Here is a 14,797-nt window from a genome sequence, read left to right as displayed (position 1 = left end):
TTGATATAGGGGTTATGGACGGATCGAGACTATCCTTTACAAAAATGTTGGTCATAAAAGAAACTGCGAATTTCAGCGAAATCGGATAAGAATTGCGCCCTCTAGAGGCTCAAGAAATCAATTCATGAGATCAGTTTACATGGGAGCTATAGGATATAGACGGCAATCAAGAATACATTTAATCGCAGTTGAATATTGCTTGATGTTGTAATGACATGTAGTAATGACAAAATTAATATTTCACTTCATTGGGTACGGTGTTTATAAGAAGAAATTTCAAAAATTAATCGTCAATTTAAAAGTAAAAAACCGGGAGCGGAGAGACCGAAGCGGAGCGGAAAAAAGTACTCGCTCCGGATCCCTGCCCACACCCTTAGCTCGGACTGCGTCGACTCAAAAGACTTTGGATTAACCATGTATATTGACGGCCTTCGATGGCCCGCCATTCAAACAATGCGAAACATGACATCTTCAGAGAAGCCGTTAATCTCCTCCCTAAACACTAAGACTGTTCATGGTTTGAACGACTTGCTTGTTATTGCCCTGATGGCCAGTTTACTGTCCGTAAAGAAGTTCATAGTCAACATCTTTATGTTAACACTATAACACTTCACGTTTTCCGTGATCGTCCTGATCTGCATCTGCAGGACCGTAATATGGTCAGGCAGTCGAATGCAGATCTCAATGTAGAACCCTAGGCCCACTCTGTCCATCCGTGTAGCATAATCAACTATATGGCAATGTCTGAGTTCCGTCAATTCAAGACCGTGCGGCTAGTAGGAGTGCCTTACATCTCGAGCTCAAGAATCGTCACAGGTATCCTATCCGAAACCTCATTTATGCTACATGGGTGTTATCCTCTATCCATTTTCCCATCGCCTTAAGTCACATAGCCGTAGTGACTGCCTTATAGTTGATTTGTTTGTCTATGGGTCGTATATCTAGAATAGCCACCAGTGCTCTAGTGAGCGTGGTCCTCTTCGGCTCACCTATGCTAAGACAACATGTTCTCCGAACCTGTTGTATTATCATGCCTTTGCCCTTTTTTTCCATTGCAGTCCAACAAACTACTGAAGCGTAAGTAAGTATTGGTCTAGCCACTCTCCTACAGAGCCACTGGACTATCCCCTGCTTCAGACCCCATTTAGAGTCTTTAACTTCTCTGAGTCTTCTCGGAATGCTCCCGAATGTGCTTAATTTCATGGCCAAGATCAGTATTTAACCTTGTCAAATATCAAAATCGTTCTGTTGAGGAAAAATGGTGAGTCAAATTGGCCCAACTTCGCCTGCCTCATGAACTGCCAGTTTTCAGTCTTAAGTTAACATTGAGACTCCTAGGTTTAGCGCAGTCGTATGCCGTCTTCATCGTATGAGTAGCAGATGGGTTCAAATCCCATCTCAGTCATCATCTGTAATAGCTTTTTTGTGGTGGTCACCTATAGGAGTGGCGATAAAATGCCCCCCTGTGGCGTGCCTTTAACCACTTTCTCCCTTATCTTTATTTCATGGGCCCCACAATTTATCCACCTTGACATTGGAATGTTGTTTGTATTTTAGCAGCTCATTCCATGGTTTTGAGTAGAAAGGATGCAAGGTTTATAGGCCTTTGATGTCGAATATATGCAAGTCCTAAACTGGCTGTAAAATAGTGGCCAGTTGCGGCGCCAGATAGTCGACCTCCTTTTGTAGTAAGGGGAAAATATTCCAACAGGTCCGGGAGACTTACATGGTTGGAAGCTCCTTAAGGCTTCCTTAACCATAAATTTTAAATTGATAAGCCTTCGATCAACCTCTTTATTCCAACATTCCGGCATCTACGTGAGTCCCGTCTTATTCTGTGGAAAATGCGTTTTCATCAAAAACCTCAACATGCTCTCCGTCGTCTCTGCTCTCACTCCCATGTCGTCTATTAACGTTTCTGCGTTGATCTGCGTTTTTTGGAGAAACTTTTTCCTTTTCGCGGCGTTATTAACGCTATCGACGTGTTCGCAGAACAGCTTTCGGGAGGCATGTTTTGCCGCTCTCATCATCATTATATCATTATATTATTATATATTATATTATATATATATATATATTATATTATTATATATATAATATATTATATATTACATTATATTACAACTACAAATCCCAATTAACTGCCTCTTTTGAAGATGTGCTTTGTTATAATGTCTGAGGATCCTTTTCCCAATACTGTGAACTTCCCCGGTAATCCAGGGTTTTTTTGGTCATTTCCTTTCTCGAAGGAGGGGATAACCAACGCTGAAAATTTTTCCGGGTGTCGTCGCCAGGAATCGAACCCTTGCGTTCATCGTCAAAGGTGAACATGCTGTGGGACTCAAATTCTTCTACCAAAAAAACGGAAAAGTGCACCGTTCGGGAAGATGTAGGAGTCAAATGAAACATATTTGTAAGTAAAATACGGAACTGAATTCCGAATTTCGGGGTCTCCTCTCAGGGAGGGCTACCTTCGCCCAAAAATTAGAATATGAAGCTTACATAAAAAATTTAGGGGCCCAAATTTCACTCAAAAAAATCTACCACCCCCAAACCAAATTTGCATACGGACCAATCTGGACAATATGGTACTCGAATGAAAGGTATTTGAGAGTAAAATGTGAATACTATTGGGTTGCCATAAAAGTAATTGCGGATTTTTTAAAAGAAAGTAAATGCAATTTTAATAAAACTTAGAATGAACTTTAATCAAATATACTTTTTTACACTTTTTTTCTAAAGCAAGCTAAAAGTAACAGCTGATAACTGACAGAAGAAAGAATGCAATTACAGAGTCACAAGCTGTGAAAAAATTTGTCAACGCCGACTATATGAAAAATCTGCAATTACTGTTTGGGCAACCTAATATTTAAAAAATTTTGGATCCAGTCGAAGGGGGTGGTCCCGTCTTAAAAATCCACCAAATAGACATGAAGGCGAATGGGGATAATATGTGACTACATTTAAATGTATTCTGGAGTAAAATTGGAATTCACATCGAGGACATGAGTGATGTTAAACGACCACGTAGACCTATCGAGACAATGTGGGCCCAAGTGAAAGGTCTTTGGAAGTAAAATACGAACCTAATATTAATATTAGGCACCAAGTGTTTGGGTGGTCGCCTGACCCTAAATGCCTTATATGAACATCCTGGACTTCTTGAGCAATAAGGGAACAAATAAAAATAAAAAAGTGTATGGTTGGTTCAGAAAGGCCCTATAGAATTATTTGGAATTCGTAAACCATTTCCAAAAAATTGAAATCTGGCGATAATTGGTCAAAAAATAGTTTACATTTTATATACCATCCGAGGATAGTGATTGAAATGTTTTTCATTCTCACCTTGGATGTCGTTTGAGGTCCGATATTTCGAATAAAACGTACTTACCTGGGTAGCCTTAAGGTATTTAAATGCAGTTTCAGTTATTTTTACATTACACAATTATGCAAATTTATTATTTGTTATAATCATATATACACAGGATTTACTTAGAAACAAAATTGATTTTCAAATACATTTAAATTATAAATCCATGAACGATTGTGAGATGATGGAAATGAGAAAATATGAAGATGGTATGGGTCGAAAGGATTATCTCGGATGCAGTGAAGGCAATTCGCAAAGCGCCAGAAATACATATTCTCGTGAAACATTAGCGAAAACATTTGAAGATATTTGTGGAAAATGTTGGATAAAACAATCCCCTTACTAATGCTGCGTACATTTGTAAGATATCGTGCGATGTTAAAACTTCTCTACCAAGTGGTTTCGCTATGCGGCATGCCGTTCGAACTTGACAATAAAGAGACGCCCCTTATCATTGGAGACTGTTCCATTTACAAAAAGCGTGAAATACATGGCTGTTTTTGCTGAACAGGAAATTGAACTTCAAATCCGACATTAGCAAGAATATTGGGGGTTTAAACCGTGTGTCATGCATTGGGTATGCAGTTGTCAAACCTATAATGCTATATGGTGTTGTAGTCTGGTGGACGGCGCTTCGAAAGTCCACCTACTGCTCAATACTTAACCGGATCCAAAGGATGGCTTGTTGGTACATCACAACCGCACTGAGGACGACACCATCTGTTGCACTGAATTTAATGCTACATCCAATGCCACTGGACATTGGGGCTAGACAAATTGCAGCGACCACTGCCGTGAGGCTAAGAGAGCTTTCTCTTTGGTCATGTGGCGGCTACGGACAGTGTGTTATCCTTGTGTGTGGATTACACCCTACCTGAGCCGCTGTTAGAACGATATCTCTGGTAATAGAAGTTATATAGACTTCTATAAAGATGGTTCCAAACTAGACGATCAGGTGGGCTTTGGGGTGTACTCTAAATCTAGAACTGGTCATATCGAAAAGGTTACCGGGCCAGTGCAGTGTGTACCAAGCGGAAGAGTAGGTGGAATGGCTAAGATATAATGTTATAACGACGATTGACACAATTATCTTCTCCGACAGCCGGGCAGCCATTAAATCCCTGGAGAACGTATTCTGAACACAAAAACCGCCCTCGACTGTCGAAGATCTCTCAACGAGATGGGTGAACAGTTCAAAATTCACCTCTTTTTAGTGCTGGGTCACAGATATATCTCAGGGAATTGTAAAGCGGACGAGCTTGAGAGACTAGGAACTACTTTACACATTCCAGGGAAACTGGAATCTGTGGGTATGTCTCTATGTGGCCTAATCTTGACTTGAAGAGGTCTACCGCTTTGCTGGCACTGTCAAGAACATTGTGCCTGTCACGATAGGTCACTGTCACTGACTTCTGCAGAAGCTGAAGAAGAAGGGACAATAGAACACCTACTGTGTGTGTGTGTGTTCCGCATTGGCAATTAGAAGAAGTTCCACTTTAGGTTCTCATTTCGTTGAGAACCTGTCGGATTTAGCGGATGTGAACATTCGCATGTTATTGGGCTTTCTAAAGCTATCTGGATGGTTCAACGGTAGGAACTAGAAGGCATCTTCCTTCTTCTGTTCCTGTGGTGTCACAATGGACGAAAACGTCTGAGTAAGTCTAACGGCAGACTGCCACTTAAACCATACTTAACCTAACCTAACCTAAGGAGTGAATTTCTGTAAACCGGTTTAGAGTCATGTTGCATTTGATGGTGTCCATATCAAAAAATAAATCAATGGCGGAAAGCCTACACTCATAGAAATTTGTTAGGAAAAACTGAAAAAACTGATTGCTGAGACGGCAGAAAATCTGCTAAAAATGGGACAGCAGTAATTTGTTGCTAAAACAGCAAACGTTTTCAAATTCAAAGTAGTTAAAAAAAACCTCAAAAATGGCGTAAATATTTCAAAAATTTTTTTATTCTATCTTGTTTTTCAATTTTGCACGCATATAACTAAATTTTTTTTTAATTTTGTGCAATTCGCTAGTTTTTGATCAAATTTAAATAACAGCAGACAAAATAACTACTATTATTATATTTATGCTTTCAAATTAAAAATTTACGCCAAAAATTGACATTTTTTTTTTTTTTGATAAATATAGCGAATGCCTCAATTGTTTTTTAGAGTTGCAAAAATTTTTGAATGGGTTTATTCAAAAGTTTAACATTTTCAATCTAATATCAGCAGACAGTGTTTGCTGATATCATCAGCCTAATTTTTTTGGGTTTACTACTTTTGAAAACAGTTGCGGTTTTATGTCAAAGTCATTAAAATTCACTTTTCATCGCTAAAGAAGTAAAAATATTTTTTTTAATATTAAACTATTTAAAAAAAACAAATAATTTTATTATAAAAAAAAATTAAAAAAAAAATTTTAAATAATCAAGTGCTCTGAGTTGGAGTCGAGCTATCGGACTCGCAATCGGAGTCGACTAAAAATTGCTATACTGCGCAACCTTGCCTTGTACACAAATTAACATGGCCAGAGATTATCTCTTTTCTTTATGGATATCACTATTCGTATCTAAGTGTCAATGGTGAAAAAAATAGGTCTCAAAATAGGGGAGAAAAATCAGAAATTTTTTCGAATTCTTATTTCCAACGGAGTCCGGAGGGTGAGCTTAGTAGAAGAGTTTCATAAGGCGAAGCTCTTCATCATTATAAGCTGCATTTCTCATATCTACAATTGCACTCAAATTGCAGTGGGCAAATAAACTACGATTGTTTCGGATATACATACGTATGTGGTATTAAGTTTATAAGCATTTTTCAGTCCACTTTAAAATTCAAAGTTTTGTAAGTATTGCAAATATAATTTGATCGATTTATTGACGAAGAACTTTCCTTCACTGCATGTTGAACTCGCGGGAGGTTAGGTTGATGAAGGGAATACGAATATTTTTTTTTTTTTTTTGGGATGGGGGTCAGTGGGGAAAGTGGTAAAATCACTTATGCTTATTTTGTTTTATAGAAAAACCTTTTGTTGAACTTATTGCCTACTTGTTGTATGCCATAAAACAAAAAAGAAGTTGAGATATTCACTGTTGCTCTTTTTTTTTCATCATATTTATATATATATTCTCTTTTGTTATGTTCTTTTTGTGGTTTGTAATAATCATAATTATGCATTCATAAGCGTTTTATTCGGTTTTTTATATGTATAATTTTAAAGATTCTGTGTTGTCTGTCAATTCGGGTAATCTATGGTCTGAGGTATGAATGATGCGAATAATGCGAATGATGCGATTAATTGTTGTGATGGCGATAATGTCGAAGATGTTTGCAATAGCGCGAGTGTTGCCAGTGGTTATCAGTCTGTGGAGTGTGAAGGTTGTTGTTGTTGTTGGTGGTGGTGGTGGTTAATTGAGTGGGAGGTGTGAGTGTGTGCGATGGAGTTAATATTTTTAAACAATTTCTAGATCTATATCACCTCTTAATTGCCTTAAACATTCTAAAAACATTTAAATGATTTTTGTTTCTTTCATCCGACTTCTTTTATGCTCAACTGTCTTTGCTTTCGATTCTCCTCTGTCCGATTTCGATAATGTGTCCTGCTACATAAATGCCTCTAGTTCTAAATTTTAGTTTAGCATTTGTAAGTTGCGGCAGAATTTGTTGTTCTTGTGTATGCCTTTAATTGAAAAATGTTTAGTAATTTGTGTGAATTTCTTTATTGGTAGTTTTTATTTAAAAAAAGTTATTTTGTTTTAGATTTTAATGATACCTTTTCATTTGTTTTGTCACATTATTTATAATATGTTTAGTGCTACTTAAGTAAGTAAGGAGTTCGTTACGTTCGTTCCATCTCTGCATGTTTGCTATGCCATGTTGTAGTTATGTATAATTATATTTAGTATGTATGCATGTATGTATATGTGTAGTATGTAAATACATCTATTTATAATCAATTCAATTAAATGTAGCTTATCTAATTGTTATGTCATTATGCCTTTGCATGCCTTGTCACTTTTTAAGTTACAGTTTCGCAATACATTTTGCCATTAGAGTTTTCTTGTGTGAGAGTGAGAGTGTGTGTGTTTTTATTCTTCTATAATTACTTAGTATGTATTTGTGTGAGTTTGTAATGTGGATGTTTTCTTTTTTTCTATTTATGAAACCAATGAATGCAATTTTCATCTATGCAAAATATTATTTTTCAATATATGTATATATGTAGTCCTCGTCCTTCTCTTTACCGTTTTTTTTTTGTACATTTAATTATAGAAAAGAATTCTTTAGGGTTTTAGTTTTTCTTCTAGTTCTCCTAGTTTACATTTACAAGTTGGCAATTAACACTTGAAGCGAAATTTTAAAAATTTCTAATGTCATTGTCTCATTTTGTTTTTTGTTCTTTTTTTTTTTGCGGTTTGTCCTTTGAGTTTCAATTCAAACAAAGTGCCTTTATTTCCTTAACTCAACGCTTAATTCTCCTCCTTCTTCTTCGGAAGATGTATTATTTATGGCTAATTACAAAAACAAATTTCAATCAAAGTTATAAAAAAATAGTGGCATTCTCTTAGACATATACGTACATGGAAACATAAGGTATGATTGCTGGCTGCTAGTTGCTCCATACGAAAATAATTCAAAAACAGATGCCTTAAAATTACATTCCTACATGTTTACTTTATGTTTTCTGTTTGAAACTCAATTGTTTTGTTTTATTTAAAGTAACTTTATTTTACACTTCAAGCTTGTGGTATTGTCTTCCTTTAGAGAAAACTATGAAAATATATGTACATACATATAAATGGAAAAACTAAACGAATAGCTTATGCCAACTCTAAAGTAATAACAAGGAAAATGAGCCTACTTAATATTTTCAACATTCAACTGGGCCGAATAAATTTCCATTTAAGAAAACGTTCGATTGATGGATATTCATACTCAAATGTATATCAGACAACTATTTCTAAATCATTTACGATTTCATAGAAATTTAATGTTTGAAGTAAGAAGCATACGAAACTCTTTGAGACAAATTTCGATAAGCTCGAGTAGTAGATTAAGTCATTACGACTACAAAGATGCAACATTTTTGGGTGGCAAAAATAACCTGAAGTATCGGCTACTTGGCTGCCATTTCCACTTAAAATTTGAACAGCATGGAACTACACCCAAAATGTTAACAGGATGAATACTTGATAAAACAATCGAAAAGGGAAAACAGTACTGTTCGCTTAAACAATGAACGTATTAACAAATTCATTGTACCTTTGAAATACCGCATATTTTTCTTTTAAACGAATTACAAAAAAAAATCTTCCCACTATATTCGTCATTCGATTTAAAAACAAAATTGGAAATTCATCGCCTATCTGCCCGTAATGAGAAGGCTTTTAATATTGCCAACTCTTAGGGAATTGCTACAGACAACAAGACAAAAAAAAACGAGATACAATTCGTTTCGTTCTCTCGAAAATATAATACAACGAAGATAGACTTCAGCGAAGAAGATAGACTTCAGCGAAAATATATTACCGTGCCGATGACCAATGGTCATCAAAGAAAGACTTTAAGCTTCTTCGGAGACTGTAGGGAAAATCCGTTTAAGATTAAGATTGCTACAATGTTGTGTACAGTGTCAGCAACGGATGTTTTGAGCATTTTCAAAAAGGAGGCAGTGAGGCTGGAGATTTTAAGATAAAGCTCCTGTTTAAATGTATATAAAACCTTTAGAGGAATGAAGAATACTTGCAAGGATTTATTATGTGTGGTTGAACTCAAACAAAGAACAAAAATGTCGTTTTAACGTATGACGAGTACATGAATTTCGATTTACGATTTCGATTTCGAAACAACAAAAAACCACTGTTTCCAACTTTGAATCAGTTGATGTTTAGCAACCACTGATGCCTACAATTTACTAGCAGTAGTGTAATAAAATTAATTGACTCAAATTTTGAGATATTGTGAGAAATACGTATATTATTTGAACGAAATATGTTTGCGATCTTGGTTGAGCATTTTTTTGGAATAAGGAACAAAAAGGGACACATTGACGAACAATAGGGGCGTCAACATCAAATGTTCTGGCCTCGACCAATCAGTCGTCGATATGTTTTACCCCACCCAAGTATGTTTTAATCATTCCTTTTGATCATTTTGGAACAGCTGTTAAGAAATTTATTGTGCCGTGCGCTTAAGTTTAAGACATATCAAACAACACCCTAAGTTGAATAGTATACCAGTACTAATTGAAATGGATTAGAATATTGCACGCCGTGATGGAAAGGAGACACGAAATTTTGTTTTTGGATAACAACCACTGACTAAAAGTACAAAAAGAGCCCTCTTAGTTCCCTTTTATCTAGGTGGTATCCTTTTGGGTTCGACTTGAACTAAAATGTACCAAATCTAGTGCGAAAAGCACTAAGATGACATTCCTATAGTAAGGTAGGTAATATTACAAAATGAGGTGCTCGCATTATTAGACATTTTTACTCCGATTCTTCTAAAACATCACACAAGATTTTTGTTTGAACTTCTTAAAAAATGGGAAGATATGGTTAAATCAATAAATATTGTTCCATTTATTGTTCCCTCCCACAAAGTGAGATTTTTGCACATTGTTAAGAGCAGTCTAAGAGGAATTTCAAGATAGATAGTATGCGATTTGGGTCAAGTGTTATAAGGTAAAAGGTGATTTCGATCTAATTGGTGATCATTGAAACATAAAATATTCAGCGAAGCATAGGAATTTTTCCTTTTTTTAAATAAACTTGCTATGTCTTTACAGGAGAAGATTGGGCGATGCAAATCCAAATCGATATTTGGTAAGGTTACCAAGCAGTAACTTCGTGATAGATTCATTTGAAGCATCTAGGCTGCGAAAGATTCTACCCAATACACCGTGTATACCGGTTGCGAAAACACATTTAAATCGTTAGGTTCCGCTAATATTCCATCCGCTTAATTAGGGAATAGATTCTGCTTACATCAGCATATCGTATAAACCTGTGCAATGGAGAGACACAAACTCATTTCCGTTTGGCGTCATTAGCAAACTCTGTTTGCTGACATAAAAGTAGGTTTTTTTTGTTTAACTTTGGATCAAAATATGCCGAATATGCTTAAATGGAATTAAATCATTTCCTTTATATAAGTACATAGTTTTTACTTCAGTCTTAAGTATTTTGTTTATTTTTTAGAATATTTGTTATCTGCTATTGTGTGAAACTATCTTTCAAATTGCAGAAAGTTAACATTTTTTTTAAGCTTCATACCCATACCCAAACAAATAGGAAGTTTTCTGAACTTTTTACATTTTATGCCTACAGTTGAATTTTTAACGTCAGAAAACCACAAAATATTTGTCAAAAACTGATTTGCTCTTTTTCACTAAAAACAAAAAATATTTTCGTCCCAGGATGTCTCACAGACTATGAATATCAAACGGTATCATCATTTTGGAAATTGGGGGTACATTCAACGACATTTAAGGAAATGGGCGAGCGAAAATGATTTGATAGAGAAATTGTTTTCTATCTACTAAAGGCGAGTGTTAATCAGGAAAGAAAATTTAACTTTCAATCCAACGTTTTGGATACGACGAAATTTATATTTTTACCGATACGTCTGGAAAGCCCAGTTAGTTGATAATTGTTGGGTGTCGTTTTCCAATCTATACTGCATTAAGGAACAAGAGCAAACTGCTCACTTATCATTGAGTGCTGTCCGATTTAAGATTCAAGCTCAATGACAAAGGACCTCCTTTTTATGGCAGAGTACGAACGGCGTGACGCAGTGCGACACCACTTGGTAGAGAATGGCTACTGTGTACGGCATAGTACCTTACAAATATCGTCAGCATTATGAGGGGATATTAATCCTCGCCAGGCGTCCACTATCACAGGCGGACATGCTAACCTCTGCGCTACGGTGGCCTGTAAACCTACACTTCTACATGGTATTGTTGTATGGTAAACTAATAAATCTAAGAGTAACTGCTTGACATATGAAAGTGAGCTTTTTTTGTGTACTAACAGCGGTACGGATTTTGTTTTTATCCTTGGATCAATGGAAATTAAACATCTTATCAGCTGTTGGATATCCCACGGAATTGTAAAGCTAACCAGCTTGCAAGACTACACTGATGGAAAAAGATATTGAAAATTCATGCACCAATGGTGTCATTGTCGACGCACAGACGGCGTTGATATTTTGTTGAACCATTGTGAACATCATCCCTATAAAATGTGTATGTATAGCAATCTTACGTTTAGATGACTCTTAAAACGTTGTTTGTACATAGGCGGCTGTGGTTCAATGTGGTAAGGCGTTTTAAAAACACACCATCATGAGATGGATAGAACACAGGTTCGATTCTCAGCAGCGCACAAACACTTCTTGGGATATGTCATTAAAACGTGCACTGCAGGTTGCACGTTGATTTGTTGTTGATTTATGAACATTTGTGGTCGATCTGATAACATATGTGTATTGATTTTCTTTTATCAACGAATGTGCTAAATTTGCCAAGGTCATGCTTGGTTTTTTCTATGGGTGTAGGAAGCAACTTAGTAATTTCATGTGAATTAGAATATGCGACTACACCCTTAGCAACATGCCATCACAATCCCATGGCAGCCGGTTGTACGTACCGAATTGACCCGATGGATTCCTTCATCGGCAAGGGCTGCCGCCTCAGTGTATAACACTCTGCTACAACAACAACAACAATCTTTGAAATGACCAACGGTCACAAATTGGGATAACTCGAAGAGGTCGACGTTTCGCTTCCATACGCATAACCGAATAGAAAAGCACGTTGATATAACAATGGTTACAGGTTGTGGGGGTATTGAAGAAGTAGAAACTGTGCGACATCTGCTGTGTGTGTGGGAAACGTTATTTCCTCATTCATTTTAAGATTTGTCTTTTGTGAACATTTTTAATTTAGCTGTCTTTATTTCCCAAACGATACCTCACAAATCGGTGGTCGCAATGATCTATTGGAGAGATTACAAATAGTCCAGTGATATCAATGATATCCCATCCTGTATGAAATCGTAGGGCCAACAAATACTAATAAATAGTTTCTGCTAGACCAGAGGTGTATAGTGCTCAGGTCGAAGGTATGAAAAAGAGTTGTGCAACTTAGACAGAGGAATAGTTGTGCAAGTGAGTGGTTTATGTCATAGTTGGTTGATTGGTTGGTTGGTGGCTATAGCAATATTTCCAAACTAAAAAAAAAAACAACAAAAACAAACATTTTCTATGTGATTGGTATCGAAACTCCTTACGCTCATCAAGAAGACATTGAAAGCTTTAAGCTTCATACACATCGTATAACATTGCATATTTTTTTTTTTTGTTTTGTAAATTTTTTATATAATTTTATTTTTTATAATTCTGTTACATTACAAGGGGGGGTAATATTAATAATAGAAAAAAAACGTAAACATTCACAATTAATCGACCAACTAAATAAGCTAAACAACTGCCATATGGGTGTGCTGTAGTTGCTGATTTTCGCTGCTTATCATTTATAATTTTCATACATTTTTCTTTTAAAAGCCTAGGGTAATTACATAGATGATACAACGATGGGGATGGGGGTGGGGGTAAAATGAACGGAAACGTAAAAACCTTAAACAATAAAGTCGAGTTGTCTTGCAATTGTACACACAGCAAAAGTCTTTTTGTTTGTCAAATGTCTGATGGCGGTGGCACTTTATGAATATTTAAAGTATTTCCCACCATATTCGCTTGCGTTTTTTCTTGTTGATGAGTTGTAATATTTTGTGCAAACCTTTTACTTGAATTGAGTTTTTTTTTAGAATTTAATTATATTTTTTTTTCAACATTATTTACAATGAAAAGCTGAAACGAATTCCGTTTTCTTTCCTATTTACAATGCTCTTCGTTGCCTTGAATTTGGGGGCCGGGGAGTAGTTTGTGTGGGGGATACAACATTTAGTATTTTTGTTTTTTTTTTTTTGTATTCACTTATAAATTTGTTGCTTAATTTTATTCTGACATTCATATATATAAAAAAACAGAAATGTAAAAAATTCAACTTATTAATTATTTAATAACACATCGCCGTTTCGCTTCTGCTTTCGCTTTAATTAGTTAGTTTTCTTCTTCTCCAGTTGTTTAATGCAAAGTCTATGCGTTATTTACATTCTATTTTGTTTTAATCATTCGTTATGCGTTTAGATTTTTGTTTTCTCTTTAGTCTATAGATGCAGAGTTTTTTGTCTTTTTTTTCTTCTTAAAATCTGCAAACAATCATCATCGTTTTTTTTTGTTGTTGTTGTGTTTGAGGTGCATTACTTTTGTTGGAATTACAAAAAAACTTGGTTTTGTTGCTGTGTTTTTAACATGTATGGGTATGTGTGTGTAACTTGCTGAAGTTTTTGCTAGAGTTCTATTTTTAGATGCCTTTAATGGTTTTATTAATAGACTTATATCGTTCATTTTCTTTAGAGGATTAAAGCGATTCTTTTAGGGTTGAGAGGGTTCTTGGGGCGGTATGGTTTAGTTGCTAAATCATCTTTGTTGCGGCAATTGACTCAATAGTATAGTTAAAAATGTTGCAGTCGCCAGTTGTGACCAACTCAAGATGGACATTCTGCCCGAGGGGGAACCAGTCTCACCACATTTACCTAAAAAAAAACAACGCAAGCATTAGGAATTAAGAAAAAATGTTTCATTTTGGTGTTTTTTTTTTTTTTGGGGGCGGGTAGAAGGACTTAACACTCACCAAAAACAGATAAGCTGGCTTCAAGATGGTGTTCTGGTGGTTTTTGGGTCCCTCGATAACACGCATCTCCCACCACCAGCTTGGCATTGTTGCCCTCCGTAGGCCGATAGCTTATGCAGACGCCATGTTTGGTCCCCTTGTGCCGGGCAATTATATAAACTGTTCCGTTTTCAGTCCAGGAACCATGGCATGAGTATTCTGCAAAGAAAACAAATGTCAGTAGATGTCTTTATAACCTTGTCCACGGGGACAGGTCGCGAACTCACCTTCATCTCCTTCATCATTACACAGTGGTCGAACGTCGATGAGATTGGGCTCAGTACAACCGATCCACAGCTGACGTTGGGCCTTGTAGTTGGTTATGCATTCAGGAACATTACGTCTACTTCTTAATCTAGTATCACTATCCGGATCTTGTACAAAGCCCACGTTTGTGTTGTTGCCCACCACCAGAATCTCTTGTGTCGTCACATCCTTTTGCGGTGTGGACTCTGACGCTTGGGTCACATTGGGTTTAGTGGTGGTGCTGGAGGCATCTCGTCTAGAACGGCCCGGCAGACCGCGAGTATTAGAATGCCAGGCACTCCTCTCGTTGGGATTGGAATTGCGGAAACTCAATGAGGTGTGTCTGTGCAAAAAAAACGAAAGAAAACGAAAACGACCTTTGAGT

At 36.3% G+C, this 14,797-nt stretch overlaps 1 protein-coding gene across 3 annotated transcripts in view; it reads right to left on the bottom strand.

Annotated features, from left to right (window-relative positions):
* Nucleotides 1–3,426: 3,426 nt before the first annotated feature.
* The window catches only part of LOC106083506 (uncharacterized), a 134,813-nt gene continuing 123,442 nt past the window's right edge, over nucleotides 3,427–14,797 (bottom strand). For all 3 annotated transcript variants that reach the window (XM_059363122.1, XM_059363121.1, XM_059363123.1), the window contains exons 12-14: nucleotides 14,394–14,755; nucleotides 14,128–14,325; nucleotides 3,427–14,029 (exon numbers count right to left, since the gene is read on the bottom strand). In XM_059363122.1, the coding sequence (XP_059219105.1) occupies nucleotides 13,914–14,029; nucleotides 14,128–14,325; nucleotides 14,394–14,755 (676 nt within the window). In that variant the 3' untranslated portion in view covers nucleotides 3,427–13,913. The remainder of the gene's footprint in view (nucleotides 14,030–14,127; nucleotides 14,326–14,393; nucleotides 14,756–14,797) is intronic.

Source organism: Stomoxys calcitrans, chromosome 2, assembly GCF_963082655.1.
Source record: "Stomoxys calcitrans chromosome 2, idStoCalc2.1, whole genome shotgun sequence".
Lineage (NCBI taxonomy): Eukaryota > Metazoa > Arthropoda > Insecta > Diptera > Muscidae > Stomoxys > Stomoxys calcitrans.
The sequence above is the reverse complement of the archived record's forward strand: the minus strand, read 5'-3'. Positions and strand labels throughout refer to the sequence as shown.